This window comes from Ascochyta rabiei, chromosome 1 (assembly GCF_004011695.2).
Source record: "Ascochyta rabiei chromosome 1, complete sequence".
Taxonomy (NCBI): Eukaryota; Fungi; Ascomycota; class Dothideomycetes; order Pleosporales; family Didymellaceae; genus Ascochyta; species Ascochyta rabiei.
In genome coordinates this window covers 2,779,964-2,800,032 of record NC_082405.1, presented here as the reverse complement: position 1 = coordinate 2,800,032, position 20,069 = coordinate 2,779,964, and the positions used below count along the sequence as shown (strand labels likewise).

At 52.2% G+C, this 20,069-nt stretch overlaps 11 protein-coding genes across 11 annotated transcripts, besides 1 other annotated feature; 4 read left to right on the top strand and 7 right to left on the bottom strand.

Moving 5' to 3' along the window:
* Positions 1-42: 42 nt before the first annotated feature.
* On the bottom strand, positions 43-1,596 carry EKO05_0000839 (Membrane protein tms1; the record flags this gene model as incomplete). Its single annotated transcript, XM_059635510.1, has 3 exons — positions 43-777; positions 826-1,497; positions 1,546-1,596. The coding sequence occupies 3 exons, from the start codon at positions 1,594-1,596 to the stop codon at positions 43-45; spliced, it is 1,458 nt and encodes a 485-aa protein (XP_059491493.1).
* A 9-nt stretch (positions 1,597-1,605) lies between these two features.
* Positions 1,606-1,649: a tandem repeat.
* A 401-nt stretch (positions 1,650-2,050) lies between these two features.
* On the top strand, positions 2,051-3,942 carry EKO05_0000838 (uncharacterized protein; the record flags this gene model as incomplete). The annotated part of the gene is made up of 7 exons (XM_059635509.1): positions 2,051-2,143; positions 2,190-2,261; positions 2,315-2,447; positions 2,499-2,603; positions 2,651-2,974; positions 3,178-3,271; positions 3,321-3,942. The coding sequence occupies 7 exons, from the start codon at positions 2,051-2,053 to the stop codon at positions 3,940-3,942; spliced, it is 1,443 nt and encodes a 480-aa protein (XP_059491492.1).
* A 192-nt stretch (positions 3,943-4,134) lies between these two features.
* Positions 4,135-4,473, bottom strand: EKO05_0000837 (uncharacterized protein; the record flags this gene model as incomplete). Its single annotated transcript, XM_038944817.1, has 1 exon — positions 4,135-4,473. The coding sequence occupies one exon, from the start codon at positions 4,471-4,473 to the stop codon at positions 4,135-4,137; it is 339 nt and encodes a 112-aa protein (XP_038803381.1).
* A 522-nt stretch (positions 4,474-4,995) lies between these two features.
* On the top strand, positions 4,996-5,292 carry EKO05_0000836 (uncharacterized protein; the record flags this gene model as incomplete). Its single annotated transcript, XM_038944816.2, has 1 exon — positions 4,996-5,292. One exon carries the CDS (start codon positions 4,996-4,998, stop codon positions 5,290-5,292), a length of 297 nt encoding a protein of 98 aa, XP_038803380.2.
* A 1,166-nt stretch (positions 5,293-6,458) lies between these two features.
* On the bottom strand, positions 6,459-7,782 carry EKO05_0000835 (uncharacterized protein; the record flags this gene model as incomplete). The annotated part of the gene is made up of 2 exons (XM_038936923.1): positions 6,459-7,558; positions 7,761-7,782. The coding sequence occupies 2 exons, from the start codon at positions 7,780-7,782 to the stop codon at positions 6,459-6,461; spliced, it is 1,122 nt and encodes a 373-aa protein (XP_038803378.1).
* A 535-nt stretch (positions 7,783-8,317) lies between these two features.
* On the bottom strand, positions 8,318-9,729 carry EKO05_0000834 (uncharacterized protein; the record flags this gene model as incomplete). Its single annotated transcript, XM_059635508.1, has 4 exons — positions 8,318-8,349; positions 8,405-8,927; positions 9,087-9,511; positions 9,591-9,729. The coding sequence occupies 4 exons, from the start codon at positions 9,727-9,729 to the stop codon at positions 8,318-8,320; spliced, it is 1,119 nt and encodes a 372-aa protein (XP_059491491.1).
* Positions 9,730-11,200: 1,471 nt separating this feature from the next.
* EKO05_0000833 (3-dehydroquinate dehydratase) lies at positions 11,201-11,653 on the bottom strand (the record flags this gene model as incomplete). The annotated part of the gene is made up of 1 exon (XM_038944814.1): positions 11,201-11,653. The coding sequence occupies one exon, from the start codon at positions 11,651-11,653 to the stop codon at positions 11,201-11,203; it is 453 nt and encodes a 150-aa protein (XP_038803376.1).
* Positions 11,654-12,149: 496 nt separating this feature from the next.
* On the top strand, positions 12,150-13,279 carry EKO05_0000832 (Inositol-phosphate phosphatase; the record flags this gene model as incomplete). The annotated part of the gene is made up of 4 exons (XM_059635507.1): positions 12,150-12,388; positions 12,435-12,959; positions 13,007-13,138; positions 13,219-13,279. The coding sequence occupies 4 exons, from the start codon at positions 12,150-12,152 to the stop codon at positions 13,277-13,279; spliced, it is 957 nt and encodes a 318-aa protein (XP_059491490.1).
* A 557-nt stretch (positions 13,280-13,836) lies between these two features.
* EKO05_0000831 (4-hydroxyphenylpyruvate dioxygenase) lies at positions 13,837-14,934 on the top strand (the record flags this gene model as incomplete). The annotated part of the gene is made up of 1 exon (XM_038944813.1): positions 13,837-14,934. One exon carries the CDS (start codon positions 13,837-13,839, stop codon positions 14,932-14,934), a length of 1,098 nt encoding a protein of 365 aa, XP_038803374.1.
* A 339-nt stretch (positions 14,935-15,273) lies between these two features.
* On the bottom strand, positions 15,274-16,020 carry EKO05_0000830 (uncharacterized protein; the record flags this gene model as incomplete). Its single annotated transcript, XM_059635506.1, has 1 exon — positions 15,274-16,020. One exon carries the CDS (start codon positions 16,018-16,020, stop codon positions 15,274-15,276), a length of 747 nt encoding a protein of 248 aa, XP_059491489.1.
* A 535-nt stretch (positions 16,021-16,555) lies between these two features.
* Positions 16,556-19,379, bottom strand: EKO05_0000829 (ubiquitin ligase (cullin) of SCF; the record flags this gene model as incomplete). The annotated part of the gene is made up of 3 exons (XM_038936622.2): positions 16,556-16,744; positions 16,795-18,865; positions 19,330-19,379. 3 exons carry the CDS (start codon positions 19,377-19,379, stop codon positions 16,556-16,558), a joined length of 2,310 nt encoding a protein of 769 aa, XP_038803373.2.
* Between the last annotated feature and the right edge of the window lie 690 nt (positions 19,380-20,069).

Genomic DNA, 20,069 nt, shown 5'->3' with positions numbered 1-20,069 from the left:
GATAGAATGCCCATCTCACAACTCCTCAGTACAACGCGACTCCTAGTAGTCAAATCGATCGGGTAGCACAAGCGGCGCTACCAAGCTCCACCCGTAAATCGTATAGCACACCCATGCACTGATGATCTTAGCCCAGCTAGCCCAGTACGTCCTGCCTACAGGCACAAAGTCCGTCATGGCCTTCTCATCGAAATTGCTCGTCAGCAACGTCGCCACCCACGCCGTGCTGAGGAAGAAGATGATGTGGAAAAGGCTGTAGTTGTACTGCGTGGCATTGCGCTCATCGTCACGAGGCGCCTTGGAAGGTGAATCATCCTCGTCTTCCGAGTCAGAGTCGTCAAGGGCAGAGGCAGGAAGCGAGCCAGATTCGACGGCGGCGCGGAGTGCAGCTTGACGCATGTCGCGGCGGGACTCGGGTTGCTGAGTCACGAGACCATGCTCGTAGTCGTCAGCGCCGACTTGGCTGTAGCCGTTGCCGTACGAGTTGCCCTGGGCGCCGAGAGCGAGGCCGTAGGTAGCAGCGCGGGTTGTGGTGTAGGCGACGGTGACGAAAGTTACAATAGCGCCAATGATGATGGTGGCTTTACGAGTGCCGCGAGCACGGATGAGCGGGTTGCATTGATGGTCGTCGGGCTCCATGCCTACGGCAGAGAGGGTCAGGTAGGTGCAGTAGATGGCTACAATTGCGGATTGTGCAAGGCCGGCACGGGGATTGACGTTCTGAACAGCGGGGTGGATCGAGATGACGGATGTGATGAGGAGAAGCAGGAGGTTGATCTAAGCATGTCAGTTGTGAGGTTCAGGTCAGGCATGGGAAATACGTGCAGTAATGGCCGCCTGATTCATGCCGCATCCGCTCTTGGCAAAGTAAATGTACATGACAACGGTCATGGCGAAGGAAGCCAAGTACATGAAAAGAGCAGAGCCAACAAGCAGACCAGTCCACATGTTCGACTCGGAGGGTTCGATCTTCTCCTGGCAGTATTCGGCCCAGTTGTGCGCCAGGTCGACGAGCAGGATCAGACCCACGAGCAGAAACAGACAAGCGCCAGCCATGGCGAAGTAATTGCCCCATACGATGAAGAACGAGTTTGGGATGAAGAAGGTGAGGACAATCATGGCGATCCAGCCAAGGATCTTGGGTGCCCAAAAGCCGTTCTGGATGGGCGCACGACCGTCCTTGGAAGACCGCACGCCGACCAGCATGAGGGCCATGATGACGTGGAAGAGGCCGAGAGCAAAGTTGATGCGCTGGACGGCGACGAAGCCGTAGCACTGTTCGCCGTGGCACTTGATGTCGACGTAGTCCAGGGTGAGTTTGGAGAGCTTCTTCATGGCCCAGTCGGTGAGCATGATCCACGAGACGATCGAGTTGACGAGGAGGATCAGCGCATATGCGATACGTGTAGCGATGCTGTTTCCGCATTTCCCTCCGCATGAGCCCATGACGGCGCTGCAGGTGGCCGCGCCACAGCAGGAGGCGGCGACGCTCCATACCTGGGCGTGTTAGCGCGTGTGGTGGCCGAGAGACGATGTTATGCGTACTGTACCCATGGCGGGCAGGGCAAGGAAGGGGAGCGACAGCGCGGCGCCCATGGTTGTGGGGTTGCGGTGTTGCGGTGTTGCGATGTTGCAATGTTGCGATGTTGGTGGGGTTGGTGTTGTGTAGACGCCTGGCCTGGCAGAAGGATGCACGAGTCCGGTGACGTTCACCCGCGTTCGCGGCTCTTTCCGTGCTTGGCGGCTTATCTCCGATCAGCTCAAGCGTCCACATGGGGGACGTCACCTTCTCAGAATATCTCGTCGTTGCCCGTCGCTCGCTTTCCCGCGTGCCCGGTGTGCTTTCTGCGCTCTCCACGCCTGGCGTGGCTACGTGGCTACGTGGCTACGTGTCTGTAGTCTGTACTGTGCATCCCCTACGTTGTCTCACCCCCGGCTCCCGTGCATTGCCGTTATCTGCTCGACCCACTTGCAGCCATTGCGCAACCCTCCCAATCTTACACTCGATGATTGCTGCGACTCCCTAACACCACAACTCTGCCTGCCTACGATGGTCGACCCGGAGAAGACCGCGCCCCACAAGAAGACACGGGTTGTGTCCGTCATTGCTGCGACGGCCATCGCGCTGGCATGTGGAACAAACGTATGGCCGAGTCTGCCGGCCGTCGCCTTGCACTAATACACGGCAGTATGCATACTCAGCATGGGCACCGCAGTTTGCCGACAAACTCCAGCTCTCAACGACCCAGAGCAATGTCATCGTACGCCCCTTCTCCGTCGCCCGCCTCGAGCGCCACCATCTCACAACCCCCAGGGGACAGCAGCCAACATGGGCATGTACGCCTCGGGCATACCAATTGGCCTCATAACAGATAGGGTGAACCCGCGCTTGTCAGCCGTCATTGGCATGTTTGCGCTGCTCGTTGGATACTACCCCATTAAAATGGGTACGCGTTGCATCTAGAACCCTTACTTTCGCCATGACTGATGGTCGACAGCCTACGATGGTGGCCCTGGATCTATGAGCGTCGCCATGATATCCTTCTATTCCTTCGTCACTGGTGTGGGCAGCTGTGCTGCCTTCCAGGCTGCCTTGAAGACAGGTAATCACGTCCATGCACCCTCAACCACCATGTACTGACACCTCCAGCGACATTGAACTGGCCTGCACACCGCGGGTCGGCCACGGCTTTCCCTCTGGCAGCTTTTGGACTGAGTGCCTTCTTCTATACCCTCATTGCCGGTATCGCCTTTCCTGGCAACACTTCTGGCCTACTTACTATGCTTTCGCTAGCGACTTCTCTACTCGTCCTCGTTTCTATACCATTCCTCATTGTTGTCGACCACAAGAGCGGCACCGGCTACTCAGTTCTGCCTACCAACGAGCGTACACGTCGCAATTCCAACGTCTTGCATCGAACCAACTCCCATCACAGCAAGTTCAGCGCAACCGTGCTTCCGCCGCAGGAAGTCAGTAAGTGCCAACTTTCTCTTCTGGCTTGTAGCTTTAGTCTATATATGCCCCTATCATATACCAACCACATCCAACAGATGAAGATGATCCGAGCCGAACGTCGACCGAAACATCTTCGCTCCTTTCTGGCCCTGGAGACCTTGATCCGGAGGATGATGCAGCAAGCACACATAGCAAAAAGTCATCTCACTCACACTGCCTAGACATAACTGGATTTGCGCTCCTCTACAAGCCTGAGTTTTGGCAACTTTGGATTCTCATGGGTCTGTTGACAGGTGTTGGTATCATGACGATCAAGTAGGTTCATGATGGATAACATAAAAGCGTGGCTGCTGACTTGATGTAGCAATATCGGTCACAACGTCCAAGCCTTATGGAACCACTTCGACAAGTCTGTAAGCAAAGACTTTGTTGCACACCGCCAGCTATGGCATGTTTCTATCATCTCACTTGGTTCCTTCTTCGGCCGCCTTTCATCGGGAATTGGCTCCGACTTTATCGTGAAGCGTCTGGGTCACTCACGCTTCTGGTGCGTTGTTATATCGGCTACAATATTCGCCATCGATCAACTCTGCGCGATTCGCATTGAGAACCCAAACTACTTATGGGTGGTCTCAGGTCTCTGCGGTCTTGCATACGGCGTAACCTTTGGCGTCCTTCCAGCGGTCGTGGTGGACACGTTTGGTCCTGACGGCTTTTCGGTCAACTGGGGTTTCCTTACATGGGCTCCTGTTGTCAGCGGCAATGTCTACAACTTGTTTTATGGTGCAGTGTACGACTCAAACTCCATTGTTGAACCGGATGGCAACCGTAACTGCGAAGAGGGACTGCTGTGCTATCAGAGAGCGTACTACGTTACGCTGCTTTCAAGTGTGCTCGGTGTCTTTGTATGTCTATGGGGCATCCACGGGGAGCATGCCAGAAAGAGAAAGGCCTTGGAAGAGCATGACAGGCATCGTGATGCCTAAAATACCACTGCTTAGACTTCGGATGATAAGTAGTGGGCTAGATGCTGTCAAATGCCAATCTCTTTAAATCTGTATCAAAAACAGTATCATGCCGTGACCACTGGCTCACAGCGACATGGTTATTGGCTTTTGGCCAACATACAATACAGATCCGTCAGATCCGTCGCCTGGTACTACGCCATCCAATCACACTCATCTTCTCCTCATCTGCTCCTTCGCGTCGTGCTGCTTGTTCGTCTTCACTATATGGGTACCACTCTCAACAACAGGCAGTCTCGTAAACGCAGCAAGCTCTCTCTTCACGCTGAAGACCTCCTCGTGTAAACCACGCAGCGCAGCGTCCTGCGCTCGCACTATGTTCTTGAACCGTTCCACATCGCCGCGAAGCATGGCATTAGCGGTGTGGCTCCGCCTCAAAGCGTCTTTGATATTGCAGACTTCGGCATGCAGCGCTTGTTGCTCGGCTTGGACATGTGCTGCGTTGAGCTCCAGGAGTTGCATAGCACTCGCTTTGCGGGTTAGTCGGGACATTACGGGGAGCAGGTGGTGTGCAAGAGCAGTAGAGTTAGAGAAGCATATCGCGGTGTCGTTGGTATTGCATAGACCATTGTGGACACGTACCGGTACGTATTGCTTGTTTGTAGATCACATCACGCTTTCCCAACGCAGCTCTGCCAACTCATCAACCATCACGAAGTGCAAGCCGTGTCTTCGATTTGGTTTCTATTATGTATTCACTATCCACATACTTCTCTATCGTTGTAGTACAACCACCCAAATGTAACCAGTACCGTTGTCTCAATCGGTAATTGGGAGAACCTAGATCACAGCTGGCAAGCTGCACACAGATCTCGGATAAGTGTGTCGCAAACGCATGAGGTGGGAACAGCTCATCCCAAGCCACTTCATCCGCCACATCTGTCAAGACAACCAGCAACGAACGTTCTTCATCTTTCAGTACATAAAAGACCCTGAATTCTCACAGTCTTCCACCATACCAGATACGCACACATTCCACTTGAGATTATGACTCAGCAAGACAACACCACCCAAATGACCTTTCCAAACCCCGAGCAGTCCACCCGCAAGCGACTTGCGGACCTCGAGAGTGTGGTAGAATCGAACCGCAGCCAGATAACAGATCTGCTCAAGGACATGGGACAAATAGGCAGGGACACCCAGTATCTTTCAGATTACGTCCGAGCGTTGCAAGCCGCTGTTGTTGAAGACGATGCCGCAGCTCGGAAGGAGATGAAGCAGTCGAGGCAGGACTTGGAACACCTGAGAGCGGAAATCGAGCAGTTGTCTGTCCTTGTGGGACATCTGGGACGAGTGCTTAACATAGTTTGAGGTTCTGTCCAAGTGTGAGGAAATGTGTGCTGCTGCAGTTTTTGAGGAATTGACTTCAGCTCTTCGATGCTCTGTCGATGGGAAGGGTCTTCTTCGTGCTAGTAGTGATACTTTGACAGTGGAAGGCATATGTAGAGATTTCGTCAATTGTTGATACAGTACCTCATTATCTTCTCAATTTTCTCTATTGAACCATGGACGTTGTATTTGAGTTTTTCTGGTGATCAGTCGATGTATTCCCACGTTTACGGACATGAGCTACTATACAGAAGAACACAAGGTTCATCATACACGGGTGGCGCATATTCGATCACTGAGAATGAAAACCCCAGCCTTCAGGAAATTCTCTAGCACCCCCCGTGGAACAAGAATGTGTGCTAGTCTTTATCATTTGCGTGAGCTGCTTTTGAACTCTCGCCCAGCATTGGCTCTAAGATCTTTCCCTTTACCATTTGAAGCCAGACCTTCTCCGTTCGTCCCAACAACGCACAGCCAGCAACCTAACATCCTCTAACACATGGCCACCAAGCCCCAAACGCATCGCTAACGCATTTGCACCAGCCGACGCCAATCTCTGCTCCATATACCATCACCTCCCTCTTCACCCGTGAACGAACAGGGCGTGTTCACCGAAAACTTCACAACCATGGGCCACATATACTCGCGCCTGGTCTTGAACCATGATCTCAGTTTCGCAGACCTCGACAACATGATCGATGCGAGGGAAATGGACATCGATGAGCTGAGTGCCTCGCTAGATCTAGTCTGCTATGTCAGGCAGGTGCATCGCGAACTACTCTTATCGACGTCCAGCGCAACGGTGTTTCTGGGGTTCGTACTTGAAGGTGGTGGCGGGTATCTTGACCCTGGGGTCGCTGAGGTTATTGAGGCTACTAGAGAGGCTTTGGCAGATGTGGGTGTGAGCTGGGAGGAGCTATTGGAGGCGCTGAGGCAGGGGCAGTGGAACGTGGGTGTTGAGAAGTGTGAAGAGTAGTGGTATGTGTAAACATCAACGAGGGCATGCATATAGAACGATGAAATTGGTGATGTCCAAAGATTAATTTCACAAGAACGCCACGAGGTATCTGCCCCATCCCGTAATTTCCAAACCTAAAAACGCCTTGCCAGTCTTTTGCCGCGGGAAGAAAATAGAAGAGAGGATCACTTTACTGGTGGATCTGGCTCACATGTCCATTTCCCTGTGGCCCATCCCACTCGCTCTCATTGTCACTGCCGACATCTGTCCAAGAGTTGGGGGTCATGACACCAGTCCTGTCTCCTTGTTCGAAATCACTAAATTCAGCATCCGTAAAACCACTCTCGGAGAACACCTCGGATCGTGCGTCGTGGTCCCCATCGTTTTGCATGCTCAGTATCGCAATATCATCGGCATGGCTGGGCACAATAGATGCACCGGTCGTAGCTGATCGTTCAGAGCGGGGTGTAAGAGTTCCGGCAGACATATCTTCGAATTGGTCGTCTTGCTCGCTGGATGAGGTGAAAGAGTAGAAGGACTGGGCAGCCTGTTCGGCCTCAGAGGTTTGCAGGGGCGTGATTGGAGATGGTAGGTGAGTTTCGGGGTGCAGGTAGACAGATTGAGGTTCGGAGGCCAGGTCGATAAGAGGCGTCTCGAAAGTTGGCGCGCGAGGGGCTTCGATGGGAGGTGTCCCAGCTTCAAGCGTAGCAGATCGCGAGCCGTCTGTAGGCTCCTCATAGATGAAAGGCTTGGGTGAAGGGGCCTCGTTGTCGTCGTCGCCAACGTCGAAAAGAACGTTCTCATCTGCGAAGGGGTTCGACATGGCTGCTGCGGCGGCGGTGCCAGCTGCGAAACCAGCCATACCTCGCTTTCTCAACCCACCGTCCGATCTCTCAGTGCCAGTGGTGGTTGCTTCTTGTCTAAGCATGCCATCGCTGCCAACAAGCTCATCGAAGTTCTTAGTTCTGTTGGCACGCGACCTCCTCTCGGCGAGCGCAGCATCCTCTGTTCCAATCATGGCGAGCTCGTCCAGGTCGACTGCTATGCCTTCCTCACGAGCCCGTCTAATCAATTCATTCCGATTCATCCTAGTCAGCTCTTCCCGCCTTTTCTTCCTCTCTTCGAAGTCATCGGACGACTCGCTCGGTCGGCGCGGCTGGATGTCATCGCCGAGAGAATGCAGGGCTACGGCAATCTTGCGTCGAGACTGATCAACCCATTGTCGAACTTGAGGGTTCTCGTAGATAGCAATGCCAGCGGCGACTAGGACAGACGCGGCGATTATGAGGCCTGTAGCAAAAGGTGGTTAGGCCGGTGCGGTAGGGTTCGAGGATTGTAAGGCCGAAAGTTGGATGAAGCAGAGCGCGAGCCGGATCCTGGGACAGGTTGGCGTAGGGATCAGGGCATGTGGAGAAGGAGGGAAGATATGTTGGGAAGGAAAAAGGCTACACAACCGAAACATGCATTAGTGTAGATGAGAGCTCGTACTCACCTTTGGCAAGTGGCGCAGGCATGATGCGGACAGACTATCGAGGGACGACGGCCTCTTTCTCTTCTCTGACGGCACAGAAACAGGCGGTAACAGCTGCGAGAAGGTGCAGATGTCCAGAATGTAGGAGTACGGCGGTTGTTGCAGCCTAGAGGCGTGCACAAGAGAGAGACGCTCGAACCTTCGGACAAGGTCGTCGTAGTTTCCGCCACCCGCGCAGCCCCGAGTGCATGGATCCGGCGGCTCTGGTGGGGTCGTGTGGGGCGAATCGTTTAGCGCCTGTTTTCTGTTTTCAAGAAATACCACCGCTTGTACCTCGGACACACCTCAGATCAGACACATCATCATCTCTCCGCCACCTTTGGTGCATCTCAGCAAGCGATCATGTATAATATTGCTGGAAAAATCAGAAAGTGGCCTCTGCTCTGTCCATATTCCAGGCGCAAGGCTGCATCGTCTGTATTAATGTACGCCTTTGATAATGTCCACAGCCTTCTCAGCAATCGCATACATCGTCGCCTGCAAATGGTCCGCTGGAATGAGTGGTAGAATACTTGCATCTACGATTCTGAGCCTTTCCACACCATATACCCTGGGCTTTGGGTCAACACATCCCTCCAGTTCCTCCGGCATGAGAGCACACCCACCACTGGAACGAGCATATGCTGGGTCGAGAGCTGCAGCCTTGGTACTAGCATCGAAGATCTCCTCGTCCGTCTGATATTGAACACCAGGGACCGTCTCGACCGGAGAATACCGCTGAAGTAAAGGCTGTTTGGCCCAGTGCTTGCGATTCCAGCGCACAAGCTTGCCAAGTACCTGTTTGTCGACTGGGTTCTGGAAGGCGTTGCGCACTACAATTGTGTTCGCTAGTAGATGCATTGTGTTGAGGGTGAGTGTACCCCTTGACAACGGCTTCTGCACGGCTGTCGTTGCGCGCCCCCATGGCTGAATCGAGTATTCACCAGTAGCTGCGTTGTCTGAGAGATAGTGCTCGATTAATATCTTTCGTTGAGCGAAGAAGCCTTTTGAGAGCGCTTCGTTTTTGCTGTACCGCTCAGGATGGCATGCAGTTGCATCTTGTTTCGAGATCTGGCCTGTGACGTTGTGGTACTTACTGGAGAACTGCTTGAAGGCAAGGAAAGCAGCTGCGTTGCCACGGCCCAATGCCTATGGGCCCATTCGGTTTCCTGTATATTGAGCCATAGCTGTGGTGTTGAAGACCTGGTCAACTGCTGTACCCACTAGCATATCTGGATTCGGAATGGGCTGATTTGACAGTTGCTACCTCATATAGAGAGCCTGGTGGTCCTGAGAGTTGGAACCAACAGCTGGTAGCTCTCTTTTAATGGATATGTTTGCCGCTGACAGAACATCCTTAGGGCCAATTCCGGACAGCAAGAGGAGATGAGGGGTGAAAATACCACCAGCGGCAAGAATGACCTCCTTGGCTGCGTATACGCAAGTGGTCAAGGCGTTACCGTTATTGGTGATCTTAGCACCACTTGCGGCGAGCTTTCCACATGATTCGAACAGAATCTCGTTAACATGGGTGCTGGTCAGGAGATGCAAAGTGGACCGTTTCTGGATCGGGTCGCAGTACGCGAAGCGAGCATAACAGCGCTTCTTGGTGGAATTGTCGATCGTATTCGGTGTCCAAAATGTACCGAGTGGTTTCGGGAACCCTTCGATTGATGGAACTCTGGAAGCAGGCTGATCGTCAATCACACCATTTTCGACAACGAGCACAGATACTGACGATCGTTAGTAGATCAATGTGAAGAACCACAAGGACGTTTTCATCGTCTTTACGTAAGGGTCCTGGAATCGTACATGATATACTCTTCCGGTTCTCGGTGAGGCGGTTGGTGACGACAAGGCCACTCAGTCCACCGCCAAAAATAACACAATCATACTCTGCTCCAAGTTTCCGGGCAAGACTATCGTCGTTGATTGGAGCTGATGTAGACATGGAGCTTAGTACAGTGGGAAGTGAAGGAAGCCTCCAGGAGAGAACCATGATCAACAACGGACAGGTAACGAAACAATCGCCATGACGTGCGTCGCTCGGTAAACTTATAACTTCGCCAGTAGAGACACGAGTTTTGCTGGCTTTACTGGGCTTACCCGCCAGATTCTAGTCGCTTCCGTGAGGCGGTGCAATAGATTGTGAATGCATCGCAAGGAACCCGCCGTTGGCATGCTATTGGGTCAGTATGACGAGCGAAATACCTACGACTCATCCTGCTCGATCCTTTTTGGCGAAATGACGGATATTCGACGATTTAGTGGAGACCCAAGATCTCACTATATACGTGCATACTGCATGTTCAGCCTTGTGACAGTGTATGCATTTGCCTCTGCGGAGTTCGGAGTATAATGCCTCTGTTGAGACACCTTGTGTCCCTCGTCAACAACCCTTACCGTCTTGATATCTCTTTTGGGTGTTGGACATATAATTGCGAATTTGCATATTTGGGTCGCGCAGAGTGAGAAGGAGAAGACCAAGAAAAACCTAAGACCAATCAGACTCACTTCGGCTCAGGCCCATTCTTCCGCTTCAGAACCGTGTTCGTCCATCCACAGCCATCGATCGTTTCTTACACGATTCTGGCGTATAATAGGCATCAATGGGGTAAATATCTAGTACCACTCATGCTCAGCACGCTCCCAGCAATTTCCCACCCCCGACGTGCCCAACTGTCCATATTGATACAGGGATCATAGCCGACATGCACAGCGGATGTCTCCGTCACTCTCTGTCGCATTGGTCGTTCTTACAATACACAAGTAGGTCGAATAGCTGCGAGGACATTGTCAGTGTGTATCGACAATGATGTTTTCAAAGAAGCTTCTATGAAGCAAAAAGATGATCTTACTTGAGCGTATGACCGTAGCATATCCACACAACTCGCTTACCCAACCTGGTTGTGAGCGTCGAAAAGTGTCGAAAAATCATCGGACTCCCGTAATGCCGTGAACTGCGGTGCGGTGAGACCTCGTCTCGAACAGGAATCTTCCCATTTCTTTAGTGTAAGCAAACTGTCTCGTTGAGACTGTAGTTCATGCTAGCTCCTCGAGCAGACTCATCAGTCAAGCTGGTGTATTTCCAGAAGCTTAAGGCCAGGCGGAATCCTGCTTCAAGTCTTCATCGATTGGTGCTGTGACTGGGCGGAGACCCAGACATACAGAGGACAGCGCGAGCGATAGAGCAATACTCGAAACTCTTGGAGGAGAGGATACCGACAAGCAGCTCTCCAATACTGGCATCACGCGAACTACATACGTGGCTGTTGACCATACTGCTAGTAATCACTAGTCTATGGGATAGACTTTGAATTTTTGAGGAGTCTGGATTTTCCAGAATTCAATGACTCCTTCATTGGATTCAAATTTAGAAGGAGAGCAGTTTGGTTCGATCAAAGCTTGTTGTTTTATACGACCTAAGCCTTCTCTCGTGGTTCGATATGCCTTGATGCATACTCGATCGCAGCCTCGTACCCGTAGGTTCCCAACCCGCAAATCACAGCAACAGCCTTGTCACTTAGGTAACTGTGGTGTCTAAAAGCCTCTCGTGCATGTACGTTGCTGATGTGAACTTCGATAAAGGGGATATCCACACCCAGTAAAGCGTCTCTTATCGCGACACTGGTATGTGTGAAAGCCCCAGGGTTGATTATAATAGCGTCCACATTTTCACGCGCTTCGTGAATGCGGTCCAGTATTACACCCTCGTGGTTGGACTGCAGGTGCGCAAATTTGATCAATTTCTCAGTGCATTGTTTTTGTGCGGCCTCGACGACCTGAGGAAGTGTAGTAGAACCGTATGTAGCAGGCTCGCGTGTGCCAAGAAGGTTCAGATTAGGACCATTGATGAGTAGGATTGATTTGGACATGTCGCAATGAGGTTTTGACTGAAGCTTGATGCTGAATGTTTTGAGTGTTGATGGTGTCTGTTGACTTGTTTATCAGACCACCGCGCAAGTGATTGTTGCGGTACAACGGAATTGTGATGGGTCGGAAGAGTTCAAGACCCCGGAAGAGCTCTTTTCCCCGCAATCAAGGGTCCATTGGCCTGGCTCCACGTTAAGGAGAATCGAATTGTCAGGGCGGATGAACTCAGCGAGCGTGTTTTTCCTCGACTAGCCGTATTTTTTATCAAGAAAGAGACGATGCATATGGCGAAGTGCTAACGAGTGCATGAAAGGAAGGTCAATGGAGCAGTAACGGCAAACGGAAGTTCGCAGGTCAAAACGCACCATGTCAGAATTCGTATTTCCGCCGCTAACCGTACGGATCGAAACGGCATCTGCAACCGAGTCATCTATCGATATGGAGTCATCGAGGAGCACCTAACGTCCACCTACACTCACAATCTTTCACTATACCACGATGTCCGAAATATCAAGAGAAGAGCTGGATACGATTTATGCATTCGCCGTCGACCTAGGGAAGCGGGCGGGACAGATGCTTAAGGATGCTGCACAGTTGAGAATGGATGGAGGCGGCGGAACCAAAGCTCAGGATGAGCATATACAGAAGGCGAACGCAGTAGACTTGGTCACCGAAACGGATGAAAACGTCGAAACTTTTATCAAAGATGAAATCACACAAAATTACCCTTCACATAAGTAAGTCTGACATGCAACGATTGAATACTTTTCCTAACTATCCCAGGTTCGTGGGCGAGGAGTCGTACTCAAAAGGCGCCAGCCGGGATTATCTCATTGATGAGAGCCCTACGTGGTGTGTCGACCCGCTGGACGGCACTATCAACTACATCCACCTTTTCCCGATGTTTTGTGTCTCGATCGCCTTCATTCACAAGAACAAGCCTCTTGTCGGAGTAATCTATGCGCCGTTCATCAACCAGTTTTTCTCCTCGTGCGCTGGTCGCGGAGCTTTTCTGAACGAAACACAGCAGCTCCCACTGATTCGCAATCCAATTGCTTCCATGCCCGAGAATGCCCCAGCAGGCTGTGTGTTCTCCTGCGAGTGGGGCAAGGATAGAAAAGATATTCCGGGTGGCAACATGCATCGCAAGATCGAGAGTTTTGTCAACATGGCAGCAGAGCTTGGTGGCAGGTCAGGGAGAGGTGGCATGGTACATGGAGTGCGAAGTTTGGGAAGTGCAACACTAGATTTGGCGTATGTCGCGATGGGATCATTTGATATTTGGTGGGAAGGTGGATGTTGGGAGTGGTGAGTAACATGTCAAAGTGCGAGATCCAGTTACTGACGGCTTTCAGGGACGTTGCGGCAGGCATCGCGATCTTGCTCGAAGCAGGAGGATTAATGACGACTGCGAATCCACCTCCAGACGAAGCAACATGCCCAATACCGGATGTCAAGCTGGGTAGCCGGCTGTACCTCGCCATCCGGTAAGTCTTGTCACAAACAACGCATACGAAAGATGCTAACGATACAATCTCAAAGACCAGCCGGACCTTCGGTCACAGAGACTGGACGCCAAAGCCAAGAGAGAACTGTTCGAGAAGTATGGCGCCGAGTTCGAAACTTAGATTATTCACGTCCGGGCGCGTAATGCACACCGCACTCGAACAACCATCAACTCTCTCCTTATGTGAAAGCCAAGCATCTGGGCAGCTTGACGAACTCGACTTCAAATATTCAGCAACCTCATTACTGGTCATATTGCGCGACAAATCACATCTAACGCGTCATGTTCATGGTGGCCGAAGATGATCTGGACCTCTAGCCCACTTGAAAGCAGCCGCGATGTCACGCTTAAAGTCACTTCCAGGTGGCGAATCATCGTCATGGCTCGGCGCGGCTACCCATGGCAAACTCGAAAGATCTTATCAACACGCAGCCCAGGATGGTCTTAGAGACGTTTCGTCGAAAGTCTTCCGCGTAAACTCTAGAACCACTAAATCGGCCCAATCGAGGCCGCTGTCAATCTTCAAAAGCGTAAAGATACTCCTTCTACATAGAAGTACATACAGCCTCAACATCAATACCCTACAGCTCATACTCCACCCAAGCGCTGTATCTGGAGCCCATACTTGTGCTCATCTTTGTTTGATATCAATACGACCTCGGTTTACATTTAACCACAATGGTTTGCCGACCGGGTATCTCCTCCATGTCGCTAGGCCGATGCTATGCCGGCCACAGCTTTGAGCACAAGATGTCTACGGCAGCGAAACATGGCCTCCAAGGCATCGAACTGTTCTACGAAGACCTTTGCGATCTTGCGCCCTCAAAATCATCATCAGATCTCCTCACAGCAGCTGCTTACGTACGGGACCTATGTTTATCACTTGGACTTGAGATCATCTGCCTGCAACCGTTCATGCACTATGAGGGTCTGCTGGACCGACAGAGGCACGAAGAGCGGATAGAAGAGATGAGACTCTGGATGAAGTTGGCACACGCCCTGGGTACGGACATTGTACAGGTGCCATCGTCGTTCCTTCCCAAATCCGAGATCTCGTCTGATCTCGACCTAATCGTTTCCGACCTGCAAAAAATAGCAGACATGGGCTTGCAACAAACACCAGTTATCCGTTTTGCATACGAGAGCCTGTGCTGGGGTACATATTGCGACAAGTGGGAGCGGTGCTGGGAGATTGTCCAGCTCGTCGACCGACCCAACTTCGGTATCTGCCTCGACAGCTTCAACATCCTCGGCAGGCTATATGCAGACCCCACATCAGACACTGGGTGCAACGTGAACGCAGAGCAGGTCGTCGCACAGTCGATACAAAGACTCGTCAAGCAGATCAAGCCGCACCGCGAGAAGATCTTCTTCATCCAGATCGTCGATGCTGAGAGGCTCGACGCGCCTTTGAAGCCAGGTCATCCATTCTACAACGCTAAACAGCCGAGCCGCATGTCGTGGAGTAGGAACTGCAGATTGTTTTATGGCGAGACGGAGTACGGTGCCTATCTGCCAGTCAAACACGTTGCAAATGCCATCATCAACGAGATCGGCTACGATGGCTGGGTCAGTTTTGAGCTTTTCAACCGCGCCATGGAGAGAAAAGACCACGGGGTCGTCGAGGAGCTGGCTTCGCGATGTGCGATTGGTTGGGAGAAGATGGTAATTGATCTCGGGCTTGAGACGGCGCCCAGTCCGTTTGTTAAGACCACAGGCAAGGAAGACACACGGAAAGACAGCACACGAACGAGTTTTGAAAACGCGAGGCTATAGTGTCCCCATAGTTGCATGCTTTCGGCGCTCTAGTAGCATAGCATACAAACCATTGAATGCAAGCACAGCGTTTCTCCTTCACTCACTTCTCACCAAAAGCACTGCAAAGTCACAACCCTATGCTTGCTTCACATACTGCTATAGCTCCCGTCAACCGGCAACCCAATCCCTGTGATTCAACTCGCGTCCTCACTCGCCAAAATGACAGCCGCTCGCGCAATATCCTCCGGGGTGCCCAACCCACGAAACGGATGCATTCCCTGAACCCTCGCCTTCGTCTCTGCATCCTCCCAGATTGGCGCCGTAAACGCAGGCTGTGTATACCCGGGACAGAGTGCATTAACATGGATCCTGCGAGGTGCACAATCCCACGCCGCCGCCTTTGTGAGCCCCATGACGGCGTGCTTGGACGTAATGTAGCCGCTCGAGTTGGGACCGCCGCCGAGGCCAAAGACGCTCGCGAGGTTGACAATCCACCCACGATCGCCATTCGGGTGCGGCTGTTAGTCTTTCATAGCGCGGGCGACGTATTTGGCGCCGAGGAAGACGCCGCGGACGTTGACTTGGAGGGTTTTGTCGAAGGCATCTTCGTCGTACTCCCACACCGGTCGGGGTCCGTGCGGTGTCCCCAACTCCACTGTGATTCCGGTGTTGTTCACCATCATGTCGAGCCAGCCGTACTCTGCAACTGCTCTTGATACTAGGGCCTCTATCTCCTCGGAATCGGTGGCGTCGCACTTTACGAATATCGCGTGGCCTCCAGCAGATGTGATGGCCTGCACGGTCGTTTCGGTGGTGGAGGCTTCGCCAGAGGGCCCGGGGACGCGTGCTTCTTCGCGCAAGTCTGAGCAGATGACTTTTGCGCCATGAGAGGCGAAAGAAAGGGCTATGGCACGGCCTATTCCGGAAGACGAGCCGGTGATGATGGCTATCTTGTTGGCAAGGCGGTCTGGCACAACGGCTATGGATCAGGGAGGCGGTGTTTTGAGATTGTAGGCTGTAAGCTGTCAAGTTGTGTAAGATGTCAGTGAATTCCAAGTAGTCTGATCCCTTCGTTCTTGTATCTAGGTATAGCCGTATCGTCATTTATACTTGACGTAGCAAGAGATCATTGGCTATGATGAGGGGTTATGGCGACATCCTCGGTCATTCGAGTAAGCTTGTTAGACAAGAGCGCAGAAGTTCAGCCATTCTGCGATGATGCAGCAACGTCTGTTAGGGGACATACCGTGAAGGAAGAACGAAGGTGGTGGTGGTCTGCATCACAGGTATGAAGCCCTTGCATGGAGAGCATTTCAGTCAGCACACACCGGAGACTAGGACACTGAACGGAGGAATATGCTCAACATTCTTCCGTCGACTAACTATTTGCTGACCCCTTTTAGGTCCACGTCCTGGAGCTATCGCTAGGTCGAGGGAGGGAACGCACCAATCGCGCTCAAACGCCCTACCCATCACTCATACCCATATGTAACTGTTACCACTCCCGAAAACGCCGTGTATGCAGCCAAAAGGCTCGATGGCAGACTGCCGACCGTGAAAGAAGAGAACCCCATTACTCATTAGGCAAATCGCGTAACGCACTCGAAGCCAGCAAACCAGCAGATGAACAGCGAGCAGCTTACGCGAGGTAGCCGAGCTCGTCGTCTTCGAGACGCTCCAGGTACTCCTTCTCGAGTAGAATGTCTATGCACTTCTTGATGTCTGGAACACGGGGCATGAATCGGTTCTTGATCTGTTGAATCGTCTCAGAGACAAGCTGCTGATGCTTCATCTTCTTGCGAGACTTCATGATACGCACAATGGCCGACTGAAACGAGTTAGTAAATATCCAAACGTCAAGAGTGTATACAAACATACCTGCATGAGTAGCTTTCGGTCCTCCTCAATCGTCTTGTGCGTATCCTCAGCCTCCGCCTTCTGCTCGGACTTGATTCCGATGTTCAGGTTCATCTTGACCTTCTTGGTCTTGAAGCCTGTGTTGAGCTTGTAGGTTGTACCTGATTCAGGCTTGGCACCGTCTGGCTGAGCAATCAAGACTTTAGCCTTGATGAACACACCCAAGCTAGGATCGAGCGTCTCCTTGTTGAGCTTGGTAGCCTCTGCGATTTCGTCGTAGGTGACGCTATCACTGTCGTTGAAGAGAAGCATGATGGCCATCTGATATGTAGAAACCTGGAAAGTTGGAGAAGCCTTGGAACCAGCGACCTTGCAGTAGTTGGCCTTTACTTCACCCTTGCATAGTTGCCATAGCCATGTGAGCTTACGACCTTGGTGCTTGTGGTTATAGAAGCGTGCAAAACGCTCGTAGGTCTGAACAATCAACTGCGGGGCTGTGAAGGGTGTAGTAGGCGGCTGGAGCGGCCAGAAACCGGTACCAAGAATGTGATAGCTGGCATCGACGCTGGCCTTGACATCAGTCTCGTCCAAGTTGTTGGACTGCCATTCCTTAAAGGCTCCGTTAAGATCCTTGGAGATCTGCATATCCTGGAACATACGCTGGAGCTTGTTGGTGTACTCAAAACCGCATGCCTCCTTGAGCTTGCTGATCATGCTAGTCTCGGCGTCGTCGGATGCAGAGGTAGTCTGAACGAGACGCTTCGCCAGCATACGCGAGTAGAACTTCTGGAAGACGTCCTTGTCCTCAATGTACTTGAAGACGGTCATAATCTGAGTCAACAACTTCTCCATGTCGTCTTCCTCGCTCATCTTCGCCCCCGATCGTTTCAACAGAGTATCGGTGTACTTGGCGAGAAGTTCCGGTGACTTGTTGGAGCCAGACTTGCAGATCTTATTGCGGTTGACAAATTCTCTGCATGCGTTGTCCAAAGAACGCACAAATTCAGACTCGCCGTTAAAAGCCTTGTTGACAAGATCCTGGTATTGAGTGTGAATCTCGAGAAGAGCCTCAACATAGATCTTGGGTTCCAAGCTCTCACCCTCCTGCGCTAGCTTCTCAACTGCTTGCAAGCCCGCCTTGCGGACGTGAGTCTCGAAGCGGCTGCGCAGGGGGTCCAGACCTTCGGGAATGCGAGCGAGGAGCTTGTACATCCGGCCAAGATCTTCTTGTTTGTCGTGGTCCAGAAGGATTTGAAACTCCTCCCGCAGGGCTTGGGAGTGATTCGTGATCAGGGACTGCTCACACGTTCGCATTAACGGAGACATGATCTCGTTGAGCAGGTAGAGGGGAACGCGATCCTTCTCTTCGTCCAGGCGTGCCTCGGCCTTCTTCATGTACTCAACAACGCTGTTCTCGGCGAGAAATTGTTTCGACTCGTTGTCGTAGTATTTCGCGGTAGCGTCCAAGAACGGCTTCTCAAAGTACTGCTTGTATACGTCCAGCGTCGATTTCGAGCTATCAGCCTCGTCCAAACCTAGTGACACAAAGGAATCGACCACTGATTTGATGTGGGACTGTTCTATGGTCTCGCCGTTTCGTTGCTTCTCGACTAGCTTCAGGACGGAGCGCATGACGCTCTCTTGTGTGCCAAAGAACATGTCTTCCTTCCACCGAACCAAATGCAGCGTGTAGATGTCGTAGATGTGCTTCTTGCCCTCATCCATCTCGCGCTTTACCCAATGACGGTTCAGGTATCTGAACAAGTGATTGTTGTACTGCCCAGCAGTCGTGTACCTGTTCCACTCCTTGATGTAGAAGGTGAGAAGCGCCTCATCGACATGCTCCTTTGACTGTGCTTGTACGCCAGCCAAATGTGCCTTGAGGTATTCGATCAGATGTTGGTAGAGGTCCTCTCCAAGTAGGTGCGCACCGCCGCGGTTGTTGTTAGTAGTGAAGGACGAGCCGGCGACGGCTTTCTGTGCGGTACAGAAGTTATGAATGGCGGTGTAAAGGCCCATGTATGTCTTCATGTCCATACCCCCTCGCAGGTTGGTCATGATCTTATCGACGCCAGCCTCTAGATATTTCCAACTGTGCAAGGGTATGTTAGCACATTGTCTTTGGAATTCTCGCAAGATCAACAAAGCCAGCGGGTCCAGCCAGTGCAAGCCACCGGAAATCACCGCGATGGACGATTGTGGCCAAAACGGCGCCCCTTGCAAATATGCAGTCGATGAACCGATGAGTCCTCTATCTCTGTTTATTGTGTGGCCGTACGATTGACTCGAATGGCGCACCAAGCCCGTCGAATGTCACGCCTTCCATAGCAGAGCATTACTTCGAGTAGAAGTATGGGATATCCTGAGAAGAACTCGGTTTTGCGGGCGTCGGCCAAAAAGTATGACTGCACGGATCATACCTATATCGGCTGTAGGGGTGGGTGCATGGCCGCTGGCGACGTGGACGCGCGCAGCCGGGGCGTTGTTGTGGCAACCAGTTGCTGGAAAGCTCTCGCCAATACACGACAAGAGCAGACTTAAGAACCAAGCACTTACGTAGCGTTGACATCGTCCTTTGCAGGGACGGGCGGCATCGTAGAAGCCATGACGAGCGTCGCGTGCGCGGGGCACAACGTGAAGACGTGTTCTTGCGTGTAGCGTGCAGAAGGGGTGGTGTAAGAGTTTCTGGGTCGGACGCAAGCTCTGTGCTAATGACAGTGGGCGCGGTTGCGGTTGTGGGTGAGGAGGTCGTGGGGTAGTTGCGAGGTGCGGAGGCGAAGGTCGCGGTGCAAGCGGCCGATGGTAAAGGCGGAAAGCACTCGTTCGGCGGCGAGTGTAGCGCGCAACGCCCTTCACTGCTAGAAGAACGAGGGAGAGTGAACCGGCGGTGAGTGCGCGGAAGGAGAAGGTGCAGCAAGCTTTTGTGAATCAAGTTGATGGTTCAGGCAACACTGAGCTTGGCTGGTTCACTTCAGCCTTGCACGAACGCTTACACACCGCAAAAGTGGGGCTGGGGATGTTTCGGTCAAGAGCTCAAGACGGTGCTCACGACTTGAATTTCTCAGTCACGACCATGGATACTCCGTGCTATCTAAGAACACTGAGTAGCAATCTGTGTTATTGGGACTCTGAGGACTGGTCACTTCTTATGCCGTAACTCTTGACCATTGTCCCACTGTATTCAGCAGCAGAGACCCTACTCTTCGTCCACTGTCAGCGACATTCGACAAGCCTAGGTCTCAGAATGTTTCTTCAATACTCACAAAAAGCCCTAGAAAAGTATCAGCTCGTGTGCG